The 12,681-nt window shown below is 40.4% G+C and overlaps 1 protein-coding gene across 2 annotated transcripts in view; it reads left to right on the forward strand.

The window, feature by feature from the left end:
* SLC12A5 (solute carrier family 12 member 5) overlaps positions 1-12,681 on the forward strand; it is a 109,360-nt gene that overhangs the window by 48,531 nt on the left and 48,148 nt on the right. For both annotated transcript variants that reach the window (XM_075845382.1, XM_075845383.1), the window contains exons 7-10: positions 388-629; positions 9,724-9,935; positions 10,122-10,286; positions 11,061-11,159. In XM_075845382.1, coding sequence (XP_075701497.1) covers positions 388-629; positions 9,724-9,935; positions 10,122-10,286; positions 11,061-11,159 — 718 coding nt within the window. The remainder of the gene's footprint in view (positions 1-387; positions 630-9,723; positions 9,936-10,121; positions 10,287-11,060; positions 11,160-12,681) is intronic.

A 12,681-nucleotide genomic window follows, 5' to 3' on the forward strand; every position in this document is an offset into this window, starting at 1 on the left:
TAAGAGTAATAGTTGCACAAACCTGAATTGGCCATAGATGAAAGTTGTTGTTGCTGCTGCATCACCTGACTCCACTGTCAAAAGCGCGTTTTGCCACGTTCTGCATCTTCCAGGAACAGTGAGGTGAGGGGTCAACAGGAACGTATATATAAGGCTAATAATTAAGGCAAGGGAGATCTGTGTGCAACCAAGTGAAGGGGATAATCCTGTAGATCACAGTTTAACATGTGTTTGTTTTTTTGGATCAGGTCATTGACCTGCAACATCTTTACTAGTAGTTTCCTTGCTTGGTTAGAGGTCAAATGTTGTCTGAACTGCTTAATTATTATATGAAAATAAAACGATTAAGGGAAATGCTTTTCTTAACATAACCTTTTCTTTATCCAGACATATCTCTTCCCTGGAATGGCCATCTTTAAGGCAAAAGAGGCTAGTGAGGAGCCTGCTGTACTTCTTAATAACATGCGTGTTTATGGCACGTGTGTGCTAACCTGCATGGCCCTTGTGGTTTTTGTGGGAGTGAAGTACGTCAATAAGTTTGCGCTGTTGTTCTTGGGTTGTGTAATCCTATCCATCTTGTCGATATATGCCGGAGTCATTAAGTCTGCATTTGACCCACCAGATTTTCCGTGAGTTTTCTTAAATATTCTTAACATTGTGTTCTTAAATATTATCAGGTGATTTCTTAATTTCCCCTGCATCTTTACATCTAAGATTATATCAGTTAAACACTGTCGAGAATGGTTGCAGGTGGTATTATATTATAGTCCTATTTTGCATTGAGCTATGTATGGTGACACATTTCAAAAATAAGCAAATGCATTTGAAATTTTATTTTTTGCATTCTACAACATGTTTGCTTTAAGATGGCTATAAACATTTAATAAAAAACAAAAACTTTCAGTGAAGAAATAAAATGTCTGTTTCCCCCATTATGATGCTCTTTTGGCTTGGCTGGAGAGGAAGTGTCTGGCAGCCACCTATGATGCTACTTATCTCTGAGGAAGCAATTATCCATTACATCAGTCATTGAAGGAGGTTCTGGTATCCCCCATAGACATAAAATCTGCCAAAGATGCAGTGCTACTTGATGTAGTACTTTAATAGCAATTTTGCTGATTATATATCATTGTAAAGTAAGTTAAAGAAAGACTGGAATTAAAAGCAGACCACTGGATTAATGTAGAAATAGTTTGATTAATATCATTATGAACAACAGTGGGCTTCATATTGTTAGATAAGTGATTGAGGGGCAAATGGGAGAATTCCGGACGTTACCTTGTAAAAAGCTCTGAACTTCTGGTGTTTGCCCCATTGACTGCTGAGCCAAGCAGTCTAATATGGAGAAGAGCATAGTCAAGGTGACATTATACAGTACTAGAGAGTGATCAATAGAAGTGTCCTTTGGATTAGTCTTTAAGGGTACCAGATGTCTTCAACATCGCATATGAAAATCAATTAATATATGCAGAAATTGTACTGAAAACAAGCTGAGTCGCAGGGTACATCCAGGAAACTGCAGCGCTAAACAGTCTGGTGTTAATTCTTGGGCAGAAGTGGAAAACTAAAAATAGAAGAAAGCATAATTAAAAGTACTTTATAATATAAGGCAAAAGTGTCATCTTCATAGTGCTGTATAACTAAAGTCTAGCAGGCAGACTTTTACTTTATAATTAATTCATAAACAATGAATTTCTTGTTAATGTTTCTTTTGCTCATAAGTTCCGTATTTTAAAATCTACAAACGGGAAAATAATTGGGCAAATGTGAAGAACTTGATGGCTGGGTGCAGTTTAACAATACAAGGTTATGCTATTTTCACAGCGGCATCATGGCTTCAGTGTTTAGAAAACCCATGATGGATATAAAGAATCCACTATGATCCATTTTATAGCAGATCCTGACATATTAAGTTATAATGGGTTTATAGGATAGAACAGCACAGCATGCAGTATTATCCTATCCTAAAAAAAAAAATCTTAGTCTTACAGCTACTTTATGAGTCATATTACAGCTCTGCAAAGGCATTTGATCCCATCAGGAAAAGGAAAATGCAGAAAAAATCCGAACACCCGACCCCCCCCCCCCCAACAAAAAAAACACAACGTATATAGCGTATATACTGCTTTCACATGGAGTTACATAGTTAGTACGGTTGAAAAAAGACACGTCCATCAAGTTCAACCAATGGACAGGAAAAGGGAAGAGAAACATTTCTACACATAGGAGCTAATATTTTTTTGTTCTAGGAAATAATCTAAGCCTTTTTTAAAGCCATCTACTGTCCCTGCTGTGACGGCTCCTGCGGTGACTATTCCATAGATTCACAGTTCTCATAGTAAAGAAGGCTTGTCGCCTCTGCAGGTTGAACCTTTTTTTCTCCAGACGGAGGAAGTGCCCCCTTGTTCTTTGAGGGGGTTTTTCTTGCTACTGGATTTCACCATATTTTTTGTATGTGCCATTAATATATTTAATCATGTTAAAGTTAATCATGTCCCCCCTTAGTCGTCTTTTTTCAAGGCTAAATAGGTTTAATTATTTTAATCTTTCCTCATAACTTAGATTCTCCATGCCCGTTATTAGCTTTGTCGCTCTTCTTTGTATTTTTTCCAACTGCAGGGCATCCTTTCTATGAACTGGAGCCCAGAACTGAACTGCATATTCTAGATGAGGCCTCACTAATGCTTTGTAAAGTGGCAATATTACATCCCTGTCCCGCGAGTCCATGCCTCTTTTAATACACAACAATATCTTGCTGGCCTTTGAAGCAGCTGATTGACATTGCATGCTGTTAATTAGTTTATGATTTACAAGTACACCCAGATCCTTCTCAACAAGTGACTCCCCCAGTGTAGCCCCCCCCCTACGACATATGATACATGCGGGCTGTTGGTACCCAGATGCATAACTTTACATTTATCTACATTAAACTTAATTTGCCAAGTGGACGCCCAAGCACTTAGTGTGTTCAAATCAGCTTGCAATTCACGAACATCTTCCATTGACTGAACATAACTACATAGCTTGGTGTTATCTGCAAATATAGAAATCGTGCTAATAATCCCATCCTCTATATAATTAATAAATAAGTTGAATAATAGTGGTCCCAGCACTGAACCCTGGGGTACACCACTTATAACTGGGGACCATTCAGAGTAGGAATCATTGATCACAACTCTCTGGATACGGTCCTTGAGCCATTCTCTATCCAATTACAAACTATACTTTCTAAAACTATTGTCCTTAATTTACCCATTAGACGTCTATGAGGGACAGTGTCAAATGCCTTTGCAAAGTCGAAAAACACTATATCCACAGTGGCCCCTCTGTCTAGGCTTCTGCTCACCTCTTCATAAAAACAAATCAGGTTGGTTTAACAACTTCTGTCCTTCGTAAAACCGTGCTGGCTGCACTTATAATACTATTTTTTGTCACATAATCCTGTATATAGTCCCTCAAAAGCTCCTCAAACATTTTCCCCACAATTGATGTTAAGCAAACTGGTCTATAATTACCGGCACCACATTTTCCCTGCGCCCGTCCTTTGGCACTATACCAGTCACTAGAGAATCTCTAAATATTATGAAGAGGGGGACTGAAATAACTGAACTAAGCTCTTTTGTAACCCATCTGGTCCCGGGGCCTTATGTACATTTATTTTATTTAACTTACCTTGGACCATATCTACATTCAGCCAATTCAGTATATCAACTGATATATTAACAGCACTGGCACCGGCTACATCAGCTGCTCTTTCTTCTGTTGTATATACAGAGCTAAATAACCCATTTAGTAACTCTGCCTTCTCTTGATCCCCTGTGATCAACTCCCCATTACCACTATGTAGGGGTCCTACATGTTCAGACCTTGGCTTTTTAGCATTTATATATTTGAAGAATTTTTGGGGATTTGTTTTGCTATCTTTGGCCACCTGCCTTTCATTTTGTATTTTTGCTGCTTTTATTACCTTTGTACAGATTTTATTAAGCTCTTTATAATTTACAAAGGCTACAGCTGTACCCTCAGATTAGTATTTTTCAAACGCCCTTTTTTTTGTCATGTATTGCCGTTTTTACAGAAGGTGTAAGCCATGTGGGGTTTAATTTTAGTCGTTTATACTTGTTACCTATAGGAATACAGTTTGGAGTATAATTACCCAAAGTAGATTTGATAATCTCCCATTTATCATTTGTACCATTACTTGACATTAGTTCTTTCCATTCTATATCCTGAATTGCAGCCCTCATCCTGGGGAAATTAGCCTTCTTAAAATTAAGTGTTTTTGCCCTCCCAGCCTGTGTTTGTTTTTTACAGTATAGATAAAATTTAACTATTTTGTGATCACTGTTACCAAGGTTTACACGAACATTGACATTCCCAACAAGCTCTGCATTTTTAGAAATGACCAGATCCAACAGAGCTTCACCTCTAGTCGGGTCTTCCACAAACTGGCCCATAAAATTTCTCCCCTTTGCAGTTGAAGCCGAACCATGACACCAATTAATATCCTCGTAATTAAAATCTCCCATTATTACTACTGTACCAGCCTGCTCCATCTGTTTATATAGCTGACCTTCCATCTCCTCAGTTATATTGGGGGGTCTATAGATTACACCAAAAGTAATTTTTTCAGTGTTTACCTCCGTTTGTAATTCCACCCACAAGGTTTCCACCTCCTCACAATCTTCACCCACTATTGTCTCTTTCACACTCGCCTTTATATCACTTCTCACATACAGACATACCCCACCGCCTTTCCTATTTGCCCTGTCTTTGCGAAACCGTGTAGAACCCTGTAGATTTACAGCCCAGTCATGTGAAGAGTCTAGCAATGTTTCAGCAACAGCAACTATATCTATATGTTCCTCCAGTACCAAGGCCTCTAGCTCTCTGATTTTGCTTGCTAGACTTCTGGCATTTGTGAACATACACTTTAACTTGCCTTTCAATTTTTCACTTTCAGTATCAGAAATGTGATTATTTGGGCATTTTTATTTTCATTGCTGTTTTGTAACAAAGGGATCTCCTTATCCTGTTGTCTAATCCTCTCCCCACAGTCTGTTTCTCCCCCCACCAATGTAGTCTGACCCCTCTCTACCCTAACTGCCCCTTTATTTTTTACATTGACCTCCCTCCTCTGCCCTAGTTTGAATACTCCGCCACCCCCAGCTGGAATTCTCTCCCCCAGCAAAGCAGACCCCCTTCCATTTAGGTGCAAATCCTCTGCAGAATACAGTTTGTACCCCAATGAAAAGTCAGCCCAGTGCTCTAGGAACCCAAAGCCTTCTCCTCTACACCAAGACTTAAGCCATGCATTTAACTCCCTGAGCTCCCGCTGTCTTTCCTCTGATGCGCATGGCACAGGCAGTATTCCCGAGAATACTACCTTGGAGGCCCTTCCCTTCAGCTTGTAGCCTAGTTCTTTAAAATTATTCTTAAGGCTCCTCCACCTACCATGTATTCTATTGTTGGTACCCACATGGACCACAACAGCTGGATCATCACCAGCCCCTCCCAGTAATTTATCCACCCATTCCTCCACATGCCGAACCCTGGCACCAGGGAGACAGCAAACCATTCGGTTGAGGCGGTCTTGGCGACAAATTATTCTTTCTTCCTGATTATAGAATCCACTACAACTACCAATTGTCTTGCCTTACCTGCATTACCATCCCACCGACTACTAGCTTGGCTGTTCTCCCGGCTATCCACTAGGGCTGCCATTTCTGAGACTGACACCCTCGCATCATCACCCAACTTGGCAATTTTGCTTGGAATATAAGAAACAGGATTGGTCTTCCTTTACTGGGACCCCTTTCTACTGCCCCTAACTACATTAACCCAGCTACTTGCATGGTCCTGCTGACCCATGTCTTCACCCTCCAGGTCTACCCCACTAACTGCTTGCTCAGTGAGCAGCATGCTCCGCTCAAGACTGTCTATCGCCCTCAGTGTTGCATTTTGCTCCTCCAGATCTCTATTGCGAGCTTCCAGGTGAACATGCTCACATCTTCCACAGAGGTATTCACCCTGGAACTCATATGGCAGACTGTGCACTGAACCAAACCTCCAATCTTGCAGTCAATTATCCCAGTTACAAAAAAAGTGAACAATTGTTAAAGTAAAAGAAAAGAAGATTACTTACAGGGGCTTTAACTCCTCTTTTCAATCCGGTTTTATAACTCCATTTATATCACAAGCCACTTAATTTCAGCTAGCCCAGAAGAGAGCAAGCTCAGAGTGAGTCCCGCAGGCTAATTTATATCACCTGAGAGCAGTTAACCCCTCCCCCTAGTCAGCTGCTCAGCAGGAAAGAAGCTGCAAAGAAAACAAGTTTTTTAGATTGTCAGTTTTTGCTATTTTCTATTTGTGAGCACTCAATTCTATTATCTCGCACAATATTACACAGTAACACAGCAACACAATCCAGTTTTATAACTCCACTTATATCACAAGCCACTCAATTTCAGCTAGCCCAAAAGAGAGCAAGAGTTGTAATATGGTTATGTGATTAAAGCCTTAAATGTGACATCTTCATCACAGCAATCATTTATTTCCATCAGGTTCCTTACATCAAACTAGGAGTTGTGAAGTTTATATGTTAACATATTTTTCATAGTCTATAAGATCAAGAAGAAAATCTGATTATTTAGTGCTATGCAGCACAGATCTTCGAATCAATACCCGACCCATAAAAGCTTAATTCCAACTGAACCTGCAATTCAGGTTTTACTAGTTATGCACCCACGAATCATTCAGTGGAAGCTGAGATTTGTGTCACTGTTTGATAGGATTCTGCAGAGCAGTTTTAGGTTTCTAAGTGCCGTTTGAACCAACGTAGAGGGAAAAGGGTGGTTACAGGTGAACTTATATACTTACAAAATAACAACTGTACAAAGTTAATGACGCTTTTACTTATTTTATTCACCTCACAATGCCCCTCTTTTGCAAGGAAAATAAATTCACTCATGATTACCTTGGTTCCTTTGTTATTTCTACATACAGTCCTCAACATTGAAATTGCAACACCAAGAAGGGCAAGCCATAAAGGTAATGCAAATTAAGGAAGTAGGAGGTGTCGCGAAGATCTGCAAATGATCACATTTTCAAGCACCTAGCTCCAATCTGCTATGTGCCTAGGCCGAGATGTCTGCACTATTCAACAATACGTGTCCCTGAGGTTGGGAGAGCAACAAGAGGTGCGCGGAGGCAAACCTCTGCACGGACGGATCATCTGAGTGGAAGAATGGCACGTAGTGATCCATTCTGTACTGCAAGTGAAATTGGACATCCCAAGCCTAGGGCACGACATTGGGCTACGAGCCAGACATCTAGCTACAGGTATTCCCTTGACCACAAGCCACCGCTCTCAAAGGCTATCATGGTGCACAGCAATACGGCAATGGAGGCTGGAATGGAGGTCTATCCTCTTCAGCAATGAGTCCCGCTTTTGTCCCGGATGCAATGATAGCCGGAGATTGGTTTGGAAGCCACGTGGGCAACGCCATGAAGAGGCATTCACAAGGGAACGTTACACCGGTCTTATTCTTGGGATTATGGTGTGGGGTGGCATAATGTACGGTAGCCAGACCCCTCTTGTCTTCATTTCAGGTACACTAAGAGCTCGGCATTATATTGATTTTGTCGTAAAACCAGTGGTATGGCCATTTCTCCAAATTGTCCCAGAAGCTTTTTTTCAACAAGACAACCAACACCAGGCAGCATGTTGCTCGTGCTACTGTGAGCAGCCTACGTGACCTAAACGTGCTACCATGGTCTGTATGGTCTCTGGACTGGTCTCCCATCGAGCACATCTGGGATGTCATTGGCAGCCAATTGTGATGATTTGCACGCCCAAGTGCATTCAGCGTGGCATAACATTCCTCAGACAACCATTAATAACCTCATTGATAGAATGCCGAAGGCGTGTAAGTGCGTGTATTTCTGCGCGTGGCAATCATACTCGATACTGAATAAATCAAGATGTTTGGAATATTTTGTTTCCATTTTTTTTATCATTTGCATATCATTAACACGTCTATCGATCCTGTGATTTCCAAAACTATTCCTTCTTGGTGTTGCAATTTCAATGTTGAGGAGTTTATAAAGAGACAATTAAAGCAACTCATTCATATGAGGATCCGTAGAAGATCGCCACAGTTACCAGCTTCCCCCTATAAGAACAGCTGCATTAGAGAGGAAGATTGGAGTTGTCCTTTTATGTCTGTTTTATTTTTATCCAGTAGATGCTCTGGAAAGAATATTATATAAGAAGACCAGGTCTGAGATAAAATCCATGTTCACAATCATATAAGCAGGGTAGCCATATCAACCACTGCTGCCATGCCACCTCTTTAAGAATACTAGCATAGCAAGAACAATATTGAAATATTTATAACCTAGGATTTAAGACTGCTACTCAGTTGACAAAATCCATTGATGTATATAAAGCATTTTTTAAATTCTTGTCCCTGTTGGCACGTACACTGTTTAGCCATAACGTTAAAATAACTGACAGGTTAAGTGATTATCTTGTTACATAGCACTATTCAGGGGATAGGATATATTAGCAAGTGAATAGTCAGTTCTTGAAGTTGATGTGTTTGAAGCAGGAAAAATGGGCAATTGTAAAAATCTGAGTGACTTTGACAAGGGCTAAATTGTGTTGGCTAGACGACTGGGTTAAAGCATTTCCGAAAAGGGAAGGTGATGTGGGATATTCTATCCAGATATGCGGTAGTTAGTAACTAGCAAAAGTGATACAAGGTAGGACCACCAGTGTATCGGCAACCGGGTCATGGGCACCCAAGGCTCATTGATGCATATGCGGCGCTATGGCTAGCCTATCTCGTCCAATCCCACAGAAAAGTTACTCTAACACCAATTGTTAAAACGGTTAATGCTGGCTATGATAAGAAGGTGTAAAAAAAAAACCCTCAGTGCATTGCAACATGCAGCGATTGAGGGGACGTAGCTGCAGACTGGTCAGAGTTCTCATGCTGACCCCAGTGGACTAATAGAAGGTGGTCTGGTCTTATGAATCACATTTTATTTTACATCAAGTGGACAGGTGTGTGTGTGTGTGTGTGTGTGTGTGTGTGTGTGTGTGTGTGGATTACCTGTAAAAGAGTTGTCACCAGGATGCACTATTGGAAGGAGGCAGTGTGGCGCTCTGGGCAATGTTCTTGGGACCTGCCTTTCATGTGGATGTTACTTTGACATATTCCTAAACATTGTTGCAGAGGACGTACATCCCTTTATGGCAACAGTATTCCCCAATGGCAGTGGCCTCTTCTTTTTAGCAGAATAATGCATACAGCCACATTGCACATATTGTTCAGGAACGGTTTGAGAAACATGACAAAGATTTCAAGGTTGACTTGGCCTCCAGATTCCAGAGATCTCAATCCGATCGAGCATCTGTGGAATACGCTGGTAAAATAAATCTGATCCATGGAGGCACCACCTCGCAACTTTAAGGATCTCCTGCTAAGGTCTTGGTGCCAGATAACACAGGAAACCGTCAAAGGTCTTGTGGAATCCATGCCTCGACGGCTCAGAGCCGTTTTGACAGTACAAGGAGGACCTACACAATATTAGGCAGGTAGTTTTATTGTTGTGGCTAAATGATGTATGTATCGTAATCATTTATTTTTGGTTGCAAGCATTTCTATAATAATGTGCAGCATCTTCCTCTATTGTCTTCTTTCTTTACGTTTTCAGTATCTGCATCCTTGGCAACCGCACTCTTTCCCGAAAAGGTTTTGATATCTGTGCTAAGTTTATAGACATTGGAAATGAGACAGTCACCACCAAGCTTTGGGCTCTTTTCTGCTCCTCTCCATTCTTGAATGCAACATGTGACCTGTACTTCTCTCAGAATAACATCACAGAGGTTCAGGGCATTCCTGGAGTAGCTAGTTCTCTTATACAAGGTGAATTTTGTTGAAGAGACTGATAAAAGCTAGATAAAGCGGTTAGTAAAAGGGGGAACCATTTTATACAATAATAGAAACCATACAGAATTCTGCAGAAAATAAAATTAGATGCATCATTCATGTCTAAAGATTTACACTTTTGAGATTAATCATCTTCTACTTTTTCCATTTAAAACTCTTCAGAAAACCTGTGGTCAACTTATTTACCAAAAGGCATTATGGTGGAGAAAAATGGTCTGCCATCTGTACCCTCTGCAGATCCAATTAACCTGGACCAGCCATATGTTTTTAGTGACATGACAACATATTTCACACTGCTGGTGGGAATTTATTTTCCTTCAGTCACAGGTGAATTTTATTACGGTTTATTGTATGCATGAAAATGATACATTTCATGTTCACCAATTCTTCTGACCGGTTTAATTTCAAAATATATCTTTATAAAGCACCGAAGGTAAGGAGTTTCTTTTCTTTAAAGAAATCTCACTTTGTATCTTTAGAGGAGGTGCAGTGTGCTTTCTCTTTCTTATATTTATTGTATTCAGTGGCTCATGATGCTTTTCTCCTTTCCCTGCCTCCTCCTTGATTAAGAGAGAAGTATCTGTAGGAGAATGTAATTTGAGCATTGGAATATTCAACCTGACAATATTTTTAATAACTTTTCACAGTTTGAGATAATTGAGCTTTAATGAGAACCTATGTTATCACTTCTGTTTAGTGATTTAAATAAGCAAATTCCTTGAAAGTGAATATCTAAAAGCAATGATAAAAAAAAGACACAAATAATAAAACGAAAAAGATAATGGCTTAATTAGGAATTTGAAAATACTGCTCTCCCACTGCATTATGAAAACCTACTGAAATGTCACGTTTACAGAACTAATTAAAATGTGGCAAACTAAACAAAGCTTATACCAAATCAACAGAATGAAAAACCAAATGTATTCTCACCATCAAATAAATAAATAAGTCTACAGCTCAGAGTGATGCATGGTGGTGTGAAAAGTAAGGTGTGTGTGAATCATTCTAATAGCATTGTTATTAGATACTCTTTATACTGTATCACCTTATATCTGGCATCTGTGTAATTACTTTATCACTTTTTTTTTTTCAACCACACAGGAATAATGGCTGGTTCTAACAGGTCTGGAGATCTTCGTGATGCACAAAAATCTATTCCTATCGGCACTATAATGGCTATTGCAACTACATCTTTTGTATGTATCCTTAACAAATAGCGTAATAATTTCAATTATATGGCCGTTTAGTATGAAGAATACACAGTATTACAAGAAGTTATGGAAGATATCCTATAGAACAAACTGTCAATATGGGATTGGCTTTGGTACAATATGAGATATAATTGGAAGTCAAAAACTCTGGGATTGTCCTGGAAATTATTATCCTAACACAAGAGTAGGTTTAATTATATCTGAGAAATTAAACATTGATAAAGCCTATAGTGAAGTCATCATTCATCCGCGGGTCTGTCCCCTACTCCTTGCTAACCTAGGGGTCTAGACTCAGGGGCTGTCTGGCAAATTTTAGCCCGGGGGGCCAGCATACTGCACTGGTCCATAATTAGTGGCCCACCCTTAACCTGTTTACCTCCACCTGGCGTATAAAGGCGGCAGAGGTAACTGGGATCTAAAGGGGTTGTCCACTACCGGATAGGTTATCAGTACTTGATCAGTGGGGGTCTCACGCCCGGACCCCACACCGATCAGCTGATCTGGCTGCCTCCGGGCACCGGACTTGCCGGAAGCAGATGGCTCCAGTCACGGAATAGCAGCCGAGCTACAGTTCTGCAGCACGGCCGCTATGCAATGTACGGAACCAACTGCTTCCAGCTCCGTACATTGCATACTGCGCGATGACATCCGATGCCTGCAGGCAGCCGGAGAAGATGATCGGCAGACGGTCCGGTTGTCGGACCCGCACATATGATATACTGATGACCTATTCAGCGGAAAGGTCATCAGTTGTCCGGTAGTGGACAACCCCTTTAAATACAGCCGTCATCAAAAGACGATGACTTGTGGTGATGTTTTGAGGCTGAGATCGCACATTTTTTTGTACGTTTTTTTTAACGCTCATATTAGCAGAACCTGTAAACATGATAAACATTGTCAGTCATCCACTTACGATGCGGATTCTTAACTGTTCCACCACTGATGGTTTTCTGGGTCCCCTGATGCTATTTTTTTTTATAACCTAGTGCCATTGAGTATCGTCAATAACAATCCCACATTAACACAGCGTGATGTCAGGCCAGTGACGAACTGATAAATGGTGTCCTTACTTCTCCCCCTTTTGGTCCACACTCCGCACCTTTGCAGTTTGGGGACTTTTACTCGCAAAGTGTTGTCCTGGTATAAAACGGGCACCCTCGCTTACAGCAAATATGTTTGGGCCCTACCCTTTCTGGTTCCCTAATTTTAGTGCATTGATACATCGCCTCTAGGAACAGAAGAAATGTTCCCCTCTGATCTACACAACTGCATATTTTTTTTATTTCCTGACTTATTGGAGCCTTAACTAATTTTATTTTTTCATAGACGTAGTGGTATGAGGGCTGTTATGTTGTGGGACGAGCTGTAGTTATTATTGGCACCATTTTGGGGTACAAGCAACTTTTTTTTTAACAATAATTTTTTTTTTATTGATTAAACATGCATCATATGAGAAAAAGAAAGCAATATACAGTCGTCACATCTTTTTCAGAGTGTTATAACATAGAATG

The sequence above is a fragment of the Rhinoderma darwinii genome, chromosome 13, assembly GCF_050947455.1.
Source record: "Rhinoderma darwinii isolate aRhiDar2 chromosome 13, aRhiDar2.hap1, whole genome shotgun sequence".
Classification (NCBI taxonomy): Eukaryota; Metazoa; Chordata; class Amphibia; order Anura; family Rhinodermatidae; genus Rhinoderma; species Rhinoderma darwinii.